This window comes from Mauremys reevesii, linkage group 1 (assembly GCF_016161935.1).
Source record: "Mauremys reevesii isolate NIE-2019 linkage group 1, ASM1616193v1, whole genome shotgun sequence".
In the NCBI taxonomy this organism is placed as follows: Eukaryota; Metazoa; Chordata; order Testudines; family Geoemydidae; genus Mauremys; species Mauremys reevesii.
Window position 1 is genome coordinate 120,204,965 of NC_052623.1, and position 13,503 is coordinate 120,218,467.

The 13,503-nt window shown below is 43.0% G+C and overlaps 1 protein-coding gene across 11 annotated transcripts in view; it reads right to left on the minus strand.

Moving 5' to 3' along the window:
- MAP4K4 (mitogen-activated protein kinase kinase kinase kinase 4) overlaps positions 1–13,503 on the minus strand; it is a 237,996-nt gene that overhangs the window by 45,975 nt on the left and 178,518 nt on the right. For 9 of the 11 annotated variants that reach the window (XM_039531327.1, XM_039531333.1, XM_039531317.1 and 6 more), the window contains exons 13-16: positions 11,481–11,642; positions 9,364–9,450; positions 8,536–8,742; positions 945–1,106 (exon numbers count right to left, since the gene is read on the minus strand). In XM_039531327.1, the coding sequence (XP_039387261.1) occupies positions 945–1,106; positions 8,536–8,742; positions 9,364–9,450; positions 11,481–11,642 (618 nt within the window). The remainder of the gene's footprint in view (positions 1–944; positions 1,107–8,535; positions 8,743–9,363; positions 9,451–11,480; positions 11,643–13,503) is intronic. The other 2 variants (XM_039531344.1, XM_039531398.1) reach the window with 1 other exon arrangement.

Sequence of the window (13,503 nt, forward strand, 5' to 3'; positions counted from 1 at the left end):
TTAATTGTTTTATTACACAAAGCTGTGCAAGAGACAGATTAATCTGAGTACAAGTCAAAGGCAGGACTTCAGAAATAGTTGACATGGTTAGCATAAAGTAACACACACAAGCCCAAGATTATCAAATACTGCTACAAGTCTCTCTGAAAGCCAGGAAAATCTGAGTTGAGGATGACATTTGGTCACGATTCCTCCCACTCTCCCTTCTGATCAGATTTTGCAGTTGTCCCAAATATTTGCAATTCACAACAAGATAAGCAGGGACAGTTTTAGGCATCACTGTCAATTATGTATAGACTTATCAAAAGAAAAAAAGACAACATCTTATGTTCTGCCTGGATACATAAGTTGCATGCCAAGTTTAATTTAACTAATGTATTTAAATTTTATATCTAGCCTTTTTGTAAATCTTAGCTTGTATTTATTTGTACATTCATACTCTAAACTCGATAAAATACAGGCTCCCAAAATTTAGAGATTCATTAGGAAACAGGACAACCAAGACAATCAGTTGTTCTTGCATCTAGTTCGTTTTCCTACAGGGATGGAAAAGTCAAGCCTGGTTATTTTGTTCTTGCACATCATCTCCAGTAATAAAAGGCTGTTTGGACCACATTATGACCAGTGCAACCTCACTGTAACTTTGACTGGAATGAAGCCAACCATTCTGCTGATGCACAGGTAGGGACAGAACACAGCTAGCTCTCCTAGGTAGGCTGGCTCTGCTCAGAAGTAAAAAGCAATTAAACCCACAGGCTCATCACTAAAATAAGCAGGCTTGACTCTGAATACATACAGAGAGCAAATCTGTTGAATAAGTCACTTTGAAAAGTACTACTGCACTTTAAATATGTATTTTTATATCCCAAGATCTTCAAACCTAAAGCTAAGTGAATTGGAGCCTCTAGGTTTCTTCCACCCATTCCAAGATTTTCTGCTTTTACCTGGGGTTCCATCGGTCTTTGTAGTGCAGGCTGAACAGGCTCTGAGTTTCCATTGGAAAAGGACTCTGATCTTGAAGGCACTGGTGGCTCCAACACTTTGCCCGTCTGTTTGGACTGTGCTTCAGGGGACCCCTGATTAGTTTTTCTAAATCTATCCTCCACCTAAACCAAAGTTATAGAATGTTAGAAGCAGTTTGTCAATGAAGTGGAGTATGTAGGAATAAGAGAGCAACCACCTCTCTTTCTTTACAAACATATTTTATGTTTGAAGAAAAATCTTTCCCTAGGTACATGAAATGCTGAATGAGCAGGAGCAAAATAGCAGGTAAATCTAGACTGGAACCCCATAAATAAAGGGTTAAAGGGTGGAGGTAGTGAGACATGCCTTGACAATGAAAAACTGTTATACAGTCTTGTCAACCTCAAGAGATCATAATTTTTCAGGTGTAAAAAAACCCCATCAAATCACATTGTTTAGTCTGTCTTGTCTAGTCCTCAACTAATGTGAGAGAGATAATTTTAGGTTGGAACATCAGCCTTTAGTGCACACAAAAATACCTCTCCCTGGCTGCTCGGATGGAGACTGCCCTTATCCTCTCCTCACCCCTAATACAGGGAAACTGCCATCCATTTCCTGGTGGTGTCTTTATTCTCTCCTCTCCTGGTTTATTTCCTTTGATAAAAGGAGGACTGGATGGTACACAGTGCGAGAACCGCTGACCTAATTAATGCATCACCATTCACACCTGCACATAGAACTTGCAAACTTTTTAGGGTCGATGAGTTACAGATATATTTATTAAAGAACTTTAAACTTATATCAATTCATATAACTGATAATGCCACAATATGTGATTGTTTTAGCCTTTTGTAAGAAGCAACCCTTCCCTGACCCTTCTCTCTATCCGACTTCTCTGCCAGAGACTTGCCATCATTCTCCCCCTCCCCCGACTCGTCCCTTCCCTCTCCTGTTTCTCCACCTCTGCTTTCCCTCCCCTGCCAACTCCTGCCATCCCTACACCTGCTGTGGACCCCCCCCTTCCCCCCAAAAACCTAAATGTGCCTCCTGCTCCCCCTCACTCTCCCCTTTACAGTGTCTTTGCTGTTCTTCATAGTCTCTGTATCCTGGCCAGCTCCCTGAACCATGCAGTAGGCATCATTTTGCCCATGGACATAGCTTCAATCTCACTAAAAAGAGGGGAAATTGCAGCCATCTTTATTAAGGGCAGCCTCACTTTCACATGCAGATAGACTGTAGGGGAAATGGTGGCCATCTTGCTAGCTATAAACCCATTGACAGAAATAGGAGATGGTGGCCATTTTGAGTAAATGAAAATTCATGAGTGGGCAGCCTTCCTTCATGTTTCCAAGAACACACCCAAATTGCTAGAGTCACGATACAATCGTAAAAGTTGGCAATACTAGAGAAATTTACTGATCAACAGTGTTCTTCTAAGCCTGTAAGACAGGAAGATGAATGAAAACAAAGCCATTATCTTTATAATATAAAAAAATATTTTCCATATAATACTCTGTGATATTAGTTCTAACTAAAAGAAAGAATCTGTGGAAGATTTTTTACGAGATGGATTTACTTCATAGAACTTACTTCTTCCACAAACCAAAATATTTGGACTGTACCTCTCTTCCTGCAAATATATGTCAGATTTGTGCATAAGGCTGCAGTATTTGATGACAGATCTTCTGCCCTCATGTCAGGTGAGTATTTCCAAAGCTCTATCACAGCATAACAGTCTGATTTAGTAGAATAAACAGAATTGCACTACCATCTTATCTGTGTTAACTGTACAGATGGGCCCTACAGATAGAGGCTATTGCATAGTAACCTGGAGAACTTATTTTGGGTGACACCAACTGGAAGAGGGGTCAGTCCCAGAAAGGAAATCAGGTGACCAAGTTTCCATTCTGGATCTTTACTTCTCCCAGTCTGTGACAACTGGAACAAAATATGTACTACAGAAAACTTAGTAGGGAGAGAGTGGGAAGACAGATAGATAGGAAATGTTCTTCCAGTTCCCTAAAATTAGAAGTATTAATCTGTTTTGGAATCACTGCCTGGCGCACCTTCCTGCCAAAGGATCTGCTGCAGAGGAACAGCGATCAATCCTGCACTACTCCATGAAAGTGTTGAGAGGTGACCTGGTGGCAGCTTGATTGATTTCTTTTGTGGATTTCTGCTCAAGAGACTACTATGGATCCCCTTTGGGCCCAGCTTTATCTGAATATGCTTCTGCAGTGAAGGAATTGTTCCATGTTACTGTGGAGCATTTGGATGATTTCAGGCCGGGGCATTTAGGGTAGTAGTAAGTGAATAACCATGTTTCCCTGAACTGGTCAGTTCTATGTTTTTTAAACTGTTCTTCTCACATCCAATATCATTAATGCTTTTTCTTTAAAGTGGTGAAGTTGGGGGGAGCAATTAAGGAAGAATGATTTCCTGTGAGGTATGGAACAGAGTTTACTTTGGCTACCAATAACCCTGCAATACCATGAGCCACCATATCCTCTTGGAAAATGCAAGGAGGCTCAAGAAAAAAATATACAGGGATTGGTTTGTTAGAGCTTGTAGCATTATGAGTAGATCTTGGGTAGGAAAGACAAAGCAGCACATTATCTCAAACCAATAATCAGATGTAAAGAATCTCATCCCTTAATGTTAGTGTTTAGTGATGAATCATGATATGCCCTGGTGAAGATGTTAGGCCCAAATCCATAAATGCTGGAAGGTTGTGTTTTCTAGACTTGATCTTCTATCTTGACATCAGTAGGAGAAATCCGTCTGATCTCCTTTATAGTCCAAGAAGAAGGAAAGCCTGTGTAAGATTAGAAGAGTCTCTACTGTTTTGGCATATCATCCCAACATGTTTAGGACTTGCTGCTCAATATTCCAGCTGTTGAACTCAGGTAGCCTGAAGCGGGATGCTAGAACAGGAGTTCCTGCCCTGCTGTGAAGATGGAATGGAGTTTTCTGAGATATCTCCACTACATCCAAGTACCATGGTGCTGTTGGCCATTTTGGAGTGATAAGAATGACTGGCCCTCCTTTTTGATATTATGTATCATTCTTTCTAGTACAGTGGTTCTCAAACTGAGGGTCAGAAGGTTATTAACAGGGGGTCGTGAGCTGTCAGCCTTTGCGCATGCCGAGACTCCAGCTGTCAGCCATGCATGGAGTTGACAGCCCAAGCCCTTCAAAGCTGGGTGGCTGGAGAGCAGCAGCTGCTAGCCAACAGCAGTGCAGAAGTAAGGGTGGCATGGTATGCTAGGGGTGATCACTTTTGGCAGGGGTCATCGCGGTCTGAAATATTTTCAAAAAGAGTCACAGCAAAAAAAGTTTGAGAATCCCTGTTCTAGTAGTACAAGTGAGGGATGACAGCTCGGAGACAATTGTCTGTCCAAGCTTTCCTGCACTGGGAAATTCTAGCTCTCCTTGTGTCTCTCTCAACTTCTAAGTGGATGGTCCTCATCGAAGATCCAGGGGATCCTATAAGTTTAATATGAACCCATGTGCCTGGAGTAGGAAAATGGTTCCCTGGCAATAATGTTTTGGTGAAATTTTTTTTTTATGACAACCTTATATGACAAACAGTGATAGTGACTGGGTATATGTAGATAAGCTTCTGCCAGGTGCATTGATAAGTAAAATGTTTCCTGGAGAGATTGCAACAATAGTGGAACCTGGAGCCTCCATCCTGAATTTTGTCATTTTCATTGCCCAGTTCAGCCTCCTGAAGTCTAAATGGACCAGACTCCACTATAATCTTTTCTTTAGATATGAAGAAAATAAGATAAAGCCCTGAGCACCTTTTGTCTTGAGTGACAGGCTCTACTGCCTCTACCTATAGGAGGTATGATGTCTCTTCCAGAACGTACACAGGCTGCGCTATCTGAATTTGATTAGGAACAACAGTGTTTGAAAGTGGGATGGGTCTATATATTTCCAGATGGAGACAGGCTCTGTTTCAGTCTGGACAATGGAAGGGTTAGTCCTGTTTTCCAATCTGAGCTTTCCTCCAGTGTTCCAGGTCCAACACCTGGGGTAAGATGAATCTTTTCTCAGATATTTTTGTTGTTGTTTGGAATTTGAAGAGCCCTCATAGGAGGGTTTGTAATCCTCGGACTTCGCTGGAGTGGGGAGCAAACCCACTTTGGCTTGATCATGCTATCAGCCACCACCTCAACTGGCTGTGCTCCTCCCCAAACAGGATTCCTGCTGAGGATTTTGAGGCACAGAGGATTTACTTTGAATAACCACTTCTTGTCAAAGCTTCAGCCCGAGAGTTACGGACTGGTCACCAGAGTTAATTGCCACAGCTCCCGCTAATAGGCATAGAGAGTCAGTGGGCCCCTCTACCCTCCCCCCGCTCCCCCCATGAACGGCCATACTGGGTCAGACCAAAGGTCCATCTAGCCCAGTATCTGGTCTTCCAACAGTGGCCAATGCCAGGTGCCCCAGAGGGAAGGAACAGAACAGGTAATCATCAAGTGATCCATTCCCAGTCACCCATTCCCAGCTTCTGGCAAACAGAGGCTAGGGGCACCTGCAATCATTGCCCATCCTGGCTAATAGCCATTGATGGACCTATCCTCCATGAAATTTATCTAGTTCTTTTTTGAACCCTGTTATAGTCTTGGCCTTCACAACATCCTCTGGCAAGGAGTTCCACAGGTTGACTGTGTGTTGTGTGAAAAAAATACTTCCTTTTGTTTGCTTTAAACCTGCTGTCTATTAATTTCATCTGGTGATCCCTAGTTCTTGTGTTATGAGAAGGAGTAAATAACACTTCCTTATTTACTTTCTCCATACCAGTCATGATTTTATAGACCTCTATCATATCCCCCCCGTCATCTTTTTTCCAAGCTGAAAAGTCCCAGTCTTATTAATCTCTTCTCATATGGCAGATGCTCCATGGCCCTAATCATTTTTGTTGCCCTTTTCCAATTCCAATATATCTTTTTTTGAGATGGGGCGACCACATCTTCACACAGTATTCAAGATGTGGACGTACCATGGATTTATATAGAGGCAATATGATATTTTCTGTGTTCTTATCTATCCCTTTCTTAATGAGTCCCAACATTCTGTTCGCTTTTTTGACTGCCGCTGCACATTGAGTGGATGTTTTCAGAGAAATATCCACAATAACTGCCGTTGTCATCGACCCAGATGACGTATCTGCTGCATCAACCACTGATTAAAGTGTGGTTCTGGCCACCATCTTATATTCTTCAATAAGAGCCTGGAAGTAAGCTCTGTCTTACTGTGGTAATTTGTCTACCAAGTCTGTGAATTTGGAATCATTCAGATAGTTGTTCTTAGTCAACAGTGACTGATTGCTCACTATATGAAATTGAAGGCTAGAAAAAGGCTGGTTTCTTCCCAACAAGATATTTAGCCTCCTTGTCAGAAGGAGTGGATTTAAGATGATGTTGTCTAGATGCCTCTGTAGCAGCCTATACAACCAGAGAGCTCAGTGCAGGGTGGGTAAAGAGAAATTCCACTCCTTTAGCTGGAATGAAACAGTGTTTCTCTGCCTTCTTGTGGGTTGCGGCGTATGTGGCTGATGTATGCCAGACTGCTCTAGCAGCTTCCATACTAGCTTAATTAACCGGAGCTGCTATTTGACTGGGTCTTGTGGTTTGCAGGATATCCCAGAGTTTGTGTTGAGGGTCCTGAACCTCCTTGAGGGAGATCTGGAGTTCCTCTACCACCCTTGGCAATAAATCCTGACCTATTTATGGTCATCTGGAGGGGATGGAGATGCTTCATCAGGAATTGAAGACAATCTTGTTGGTACCAGCGGAACTGGTTCTTAGTCTTCCTCTTCCATGGGGTCAGGAGGAAATTCTGACTTTTTCCTTGGAGTGGAACGGTGGAGTGACTCAATGGCAGAAAGCATGGGCTCTGTATATCTGGCATACAGGTCCCAGGTTCCCCAGTATGGCCAGTACACTGGGTCAGGAGGGAGTTGTGGGGGTCCCCATAGCATGGGGCAAATGTCAAGATAGAGATTGGTACAAAGAGAGCTCTGGATCTCCTGTCTGGACTAACATATTTCAGAGGAGAAGATAACTCTTCTGGTGGTTCAGATTTTCCCAAAGACGAGAAGAAAGGCTCCAGATCCAATGGAGATACCAACAGTTCCAACAGAGGAAAGGCCCAGGTGGCAGATGGAAGAGGGGATAGGCTTCTGTCAACAGTAAGATCTCCTGAGACAAGGTCCTGATGCTGTGGGAAACTGAAACTCGGGAAGAGCAAAGACATGTTCTGGTGTAGTACAAGTCTCTGATCTCCCAAGAGCAAGGGGTAGGATCCACTTATGCCAAAGGGGGCAGAGGAGAGAGGCTCCGTGTGGCCAGAGTAAGAGACAGTGATGGTACCGCCAGCAGTAGCCCTTAGGGGTTGAACAAGCAGATTTGCTCGATTTAGGCAGAGCTGTGTCAGATGTCTTTGAAGCAGTCGTAGAGGAAGACCTGGTTCTTATGCTTCTGCGAGCGTTCTTTGCCTTCCCAATAAGACCACAACAGGGCATCTGTGGGTATGGATTGCTCTGCAACAGAGTTGGACCTCGTGCCGGGAGGCACATTCCATGTTGATTCAGACCAATGTACCTGGAGTCCTTCAGCCTGAATCCAACTGTGGCCTCACAGCTTACTTCATGGCATAATCCAATACCTGTAATGGGGTGGGAGGCAGGGAATCTATCTAACTAGGGCAAAAAAACTCTGGTAAAATCTATAAAAACTATTTAAAACTTACTAATTGTAGGGAACTATACAAAAAGGCACTAAGGCAATCTTTGAAATATTTACAGATTGAAGAAATCCAACGGAGAGCTGCAGACACGGGAGGTTCCAACCAAGGTCATGCAGTGGTAAGAAGGAACTGGAGAGGCAGTCGGTCTGCTCCCCTCTTTATTCCTTCAGTTGGAAGCACAAGGAAGACCAGGCCACATCGCAGACCAGCAGACACTACTTGCAAGAATTTTATAACTTAAGCTGCATGGAGCGCATGCGAACCACAGTGACATACACAGATGGACCAGCCCTTGAAGTAGTGCTGCTCATGATAAAAATACATGTCCACTATGAAGTAGGTGAAACTACTGTGATTTAACAAACTTGAAACCAGTTCTCACTGCTGCTCTCGTTGAGAACTTTTCTTTCCATCCTTTATATGTATGCATCCCTGGGCCTCTGAGCCTAGGGATCTAGCCTGAGCCAGAACATCTGCTCTGCTAATTTTAGCTCTGCAGCATGAGCCTGGGTCAGTTGACCTAGGCTCTGAGACTCGCTGCCATGGGTTGTTTTGTTTTGTTCTGTGCAAATGTACCTTAAATGACTTAAAAACCTAATTCCGATTTTCAAAAGTGATTTAGGCTTCTAAATTCCACAGTGAGCCTCATAGGAGCCTATGTCACTTTTGAAATGACTACCCAACATCTCATTTTGGTACTTTGGCTTTCAATTCTTTTGAGCCCCGTTATAACGGAATCATAGCGGTCAAGATGTTTGATCACTGAGGACAGAAGAGCACATAACGGGAATAATATCAGAGAGCAAAAGTTACCTCACGTGCTCTTTCAGTAGGTTCATAATGGGACTTAGGCTCAGGGATATGATAGCTTTGTTTATTCCTTTCTTGCTGCTGCTGCTGCTGCTGCTGATGCCGCCTGTGATCATGCTGCAGTGACAGGAGATACGCTTGCTCCTGTTGCAACTGGCGCTGGAGTCTCTCTGCTTGTCGATGCTCCTCCATCTCTCGCCATCTGTATTCCTTTGAGAAAACGTGTGAGTAATTCAAGACGTGACACAGAACTTATGGAAGGTATTTCCCCTCTCCATCCCTAACAAAAATTCATTTTTTTCCCCCTTAAGTGTAAGGTATAGAGAACTAAGTTGGACCAAAATGGCATATATGTTTCCTGTTGGGAAAGTTGAGAGTGTTTTGCTATCCTTGACGGAACTGGAGAGCTACAGCAAAATGTATTTTAATACAAAATTATTTAAAGTAAATCCACTGTAATGTTCAAAAAACAATGATTTGGAACAACACTAGGCCATTGTATCCTGGGGTTGATTCACATATCATGTGCTTTTGATCTGCAGCATAAGCACTCTAGTTCTTCACTGAATGCCAAGGTCTGTTCAAAAACTTGACCACCAAACCAAACTGTTCAACTTTAACATAAATCCTCCTCTTACTGCACAGAAAGCAGTATGACCACACAGTACTTCTCATGTGTGCCTGTCAGCCCACTACACTAGCATAAATGGCCTTTTAATCAAGCTCCATTGTTCATACAGTAGGTGCAGCTGTGTCCGACTAAGGGAAGCCTAGGACTGGCCAGATGAATGAATCCTATAGCTACTGAACAAAACAGATACAGTGCGTTACCAGTAACATGGCCTGCTCCTGGAGCAGCTGCTGCTGAAGAATTTCCAAGTGCCGCTGCTCCTCTTCTAGCTGTCGCCTGATATACTCCTGTCACATAGAAATTACCCAGCAATAAATTTATTCAAAAGGAATGCATCAGAACCACCTGAGTGGAACACCACAAGCTACTTTCCCAGTCATCTTTAGTAATAAATTCCCTTAGTGCTGGATTAATGCCTAGAGAACAATTTAGAAAACCCTATAATCTACAATTCTTAGTTGGCTGATGTATCCTCATTTGCACTACTGTAATATTCAGGGCATGGGCCATAGCTTGTTTATGTATTTTGAAAGTGGTTTCAGAAGAAGCAAATGCACTTAAAAGTTTGAGAGTTAAACACAGCAAGTCTTACTCAATACAGCCAACACAAAATCACATGCAAGTTTTATTAAAAATTAGTTTTTCATACTTGTGTGATGAACAGTTAGCAACAGCAAGAGCCAGGCTTAGTATAGGCAGACCTTGCGCAAGCTTCCCCACGGGGGCTCTGCCAAATGCAGTTCACACCTGACCTGCCATCTCCCCTACTAGCCCAATCAGAAGCCTCTCCTAAGCAGACACTGCCAATCTTGCTGAATTATGCGATGGTTATGACACAAACAAACATCCACTAGGAAACAGATTTTAGACCAAACAAACTCACTTTCTCTTGTGACCTAGCCATAGTTAAACCTACATCGAGAGGTCAAAAGCTAATACGTTTACCCACTATGTCACCAAGCCCCCTATACCAACTCTAACTATGAAGCACCCTATCCAAGCAGATAACATCCTATCATGCAAATAATGGAAGTATGTAATATATGCATGCGTGCAACATATATACACACACACACGTACAGTGTATGCATAAAGAAATTAATGAGTCAGTGTTATGGAGACGGGAGCTACAGAAAAGTCTAATGATAGATCAATGATGTACACCAGCTTATCACAGGAACCCTGGCAAGTCCACAGGTCAGGTTAAGAAAAATAAAGAGGAAACGTGTTACATTTCTTTAAAACATGTAGTGGCACAATTTGACTGTCTCAGTTAATGATTGCCACTGCATTTCTGTGATTTCATAATTAGCATCTAAACATTTTAAGGTGCTACTTGGGATAAAAGGCATCTGCCTAAAAGCAAATTATGCTTCATTCATTCATCCAGTAGGCTCAAACTTTTATTTTGTGCCCCATCACTCCAAAATGTCTTAAAACAAAAACAAAAAGTCCATTGCATTCAGAAGGGCAACAGTCCATAATATAAAGGTACCACACCTTTAAGTAGATGTTAGATATTTCTGGCCAAATCCTGCTCCCACCGAAATTACTGGGAATTTTGGTATTGACATCTGTGAAAGCAGGATTGGGCCCTTCATTTGGAATGAGTATTTGAAGAGCACACAAAGTAATTACCCTGATTAAAGTTTATAACGGGTTTTTAAGTGTGCAGGTTTCATGCATAAGTTCCACAGCTCAGTGACACACAATTTGAAAGACCTCGCTTGTACTTTAAACATTAAAAACACCTTTACAGTACATAAGATAGTCTAAATGTTGTTTGAATTGGCATACACGACTGTGGATTCCCCCCTCCACACACACATAGAAAAGGAAAATATGGTACAACTCAAATTAATATAGTGTTACGGGTTCATATTTCAACTCAGCATATTCAGAGTTATAACTAAGCCTTTGACTTAACTCATCCAGCATGCCAAAGCATTACAAATAATATGTCTATCTTCCTCTGAGGTCTTCTGGACCTGGCTGATCCTGTGAGAGCTACTGTTCAACAAAGAGAATCAAGAACCCATTTTCAGTATTTGCAGATTCCATCTTCAGAGGATTTTAGACAAATGCTGGGTGTAAATTTAGCTTAGTGTCTTCTGTGGGCGACATTTAAGACTTCACTTTGCAAGCAACATGAAGGTCACTTTATTTCCCCATAGAGCTTTATGTTCTACTTTTCTGTGTTTTTTGTCAAGGACAACAGAGAGGTTGGCTGGACTCTTCGGTGTTAGTTCTTTTATATTTAACTAATTTTTTTTAAAAATAGAACAAAAAACCTAATATATTTGTATCATGGACTCACCTGCTCTCTCTCCACTCTCCTCTTCTCTTCCTCTGCTCTCCTCCTCTCTTCCTCTTCCTTACGCCTCCTCTCCATTTCTTCTAGACGTCTTTTCTCCTCCTGTTCTCTTCGCCTCTGCTCACGCTCTTGTTGCCTTCGAGCTTCCCGTTCTCTTCTTTGTTGCTAGAGCAGGAGAAAAAAATAAAATGTTACTTTTATGGTTACCAAAGAGAGAAAGTTGGGGTTGATTTCTACAGGAAGGCTGGTAAGTAAGGTTTGTAGGCCCCAGCAACTAACAAAAGAGTGTTCTTTAATGTGCAGTAAATTTTACCGTACATAAAAGGCAAATATCCTGACATCGTCAGTTATACTCTTGAGCTTCTTCACAACGCTGCATATAACGTTTTCCCAAACACTAAGGGGTTCACTGCTGCTGCTGCCCCAAGACCAGATGTAAAGTTCAAAGCCAAGCATCTTTGAAGAAAGAATGCAGTCAGGTAGTAACATGCAATCAGTCACCTTCTGAATTATCCAAATTTTGCCAAAAAAAGAAAATGAAATGAAATAATCCCTTTCTGGATCACTTGCAGCAAAAACAACAATCCATGAATATTTGATAAGCTTTTTAGTCAACATGATGTGTCATATGCTAAGAATTTAACTGCTGGTGCAACAACCCAACTGATGAAAAGGCACCATACATTAATTCACTGGCAAAAAAATTTGTTAATGAAGAACTGAGGCTGCCCAGAAGTGCCTCACCTTTCCACACATAAAATGCACTGTAGCGGGGTGGTTACCCGCTCCTGCCCTGAGGGGTTTAAAAAGCAGCCCTAGAGAGGGCTGCAGCTCTAAAAGCTGGGCTGATTGGGGAAGCAGCTGAAGCTGGGCCATGCCCCAATCAAGCCACAGCTGGCCTGTATAAAAAGACTGTGAGCCAGGAGCCCAAACAGTCTCCCTCTGCCTGTAGACAGAGAAGGGCCTGGCTGCAGGGAGCTAGAGACAGGGTACCTGAGTGAAGCAGGGCTGGGGAAAGGCTGAGGAGCTCCAGTCTGGAAAGTCCCAGGCTGCGGCCTAGCATGGGCTAATAGGTACTGGGGGTTGCAGAGGGCAGCCCAGGGGTAGGCCAAGGCAGCAGGTCCAAACCCAACCTTGCCAGTGATGAGTAGGCTGATACTGCAGTCTGCCCCAGAGTGTGGGGGCTAGATGATGCCTGGCAGTAGCCATATACTGAGGCGAGGTGAGGATAGTGGATGGGGGTTTCCCGGGGAGGGGAGACCCTGAGAGAAAGGCGTTACTGCCAGGGGGCAGCACCCCAGCTAACAGGGCACTGGAATCCAGAGAGGGACCTGGCGGCCAAGCGGTAGTGGATTACCAGCCTGCAGAGGGTGCTCCGGGCTGGAAATCAAGCTAATTCCCTGAGAGACCAGCAGGAGGCACCGCAGGGGTGAGTCTGCACGCTTACAGCACCTATTTTTAAACCTCTGAAAATCAAGAAACACGAGTTTACATCTTTATGGTTGCACAGATAAGCTTCCAAATATGAATCAAATGTAAGCTGGTGCAGTGATGTCTGCTTGACTCTGCAGACAGCCCTGAACAATAGCTCTGAGAGGTGTGAACTGAAAGATTCATGTCCATACAGCACAAATTTAGTAAGCAAGACTGATATTTATGCTTCAGTCTAACTGCTGATAATTGTAGCAGAACCGTCCAGCTAATGTGCCTACCTCAAAATCTCAAACTGCCTCCCACGCGTCCTCAAGTGCCAAGAGACCCAGCTGTCTCCTGCTTAGCTGCCAAAACCTATCTCCCCTGACAATTTCTACAACATGCTTACGTGCTTCTAATACAGAACTCTACAACTCGTTGAGAATAAAATTTAGAAGACCTGTAAAAGGAGATAACTATAATGATTATTCTTTTTCACATTTAATTCAATAAAAATTCAAATTTTTGGTTTATCTGAAGCTGCCACAGAATCAGTAGTCTGCTGAGCAAGAATGCCACAGTGAGCAGGGGCCTTGCCAGAGAATTTAGTCAA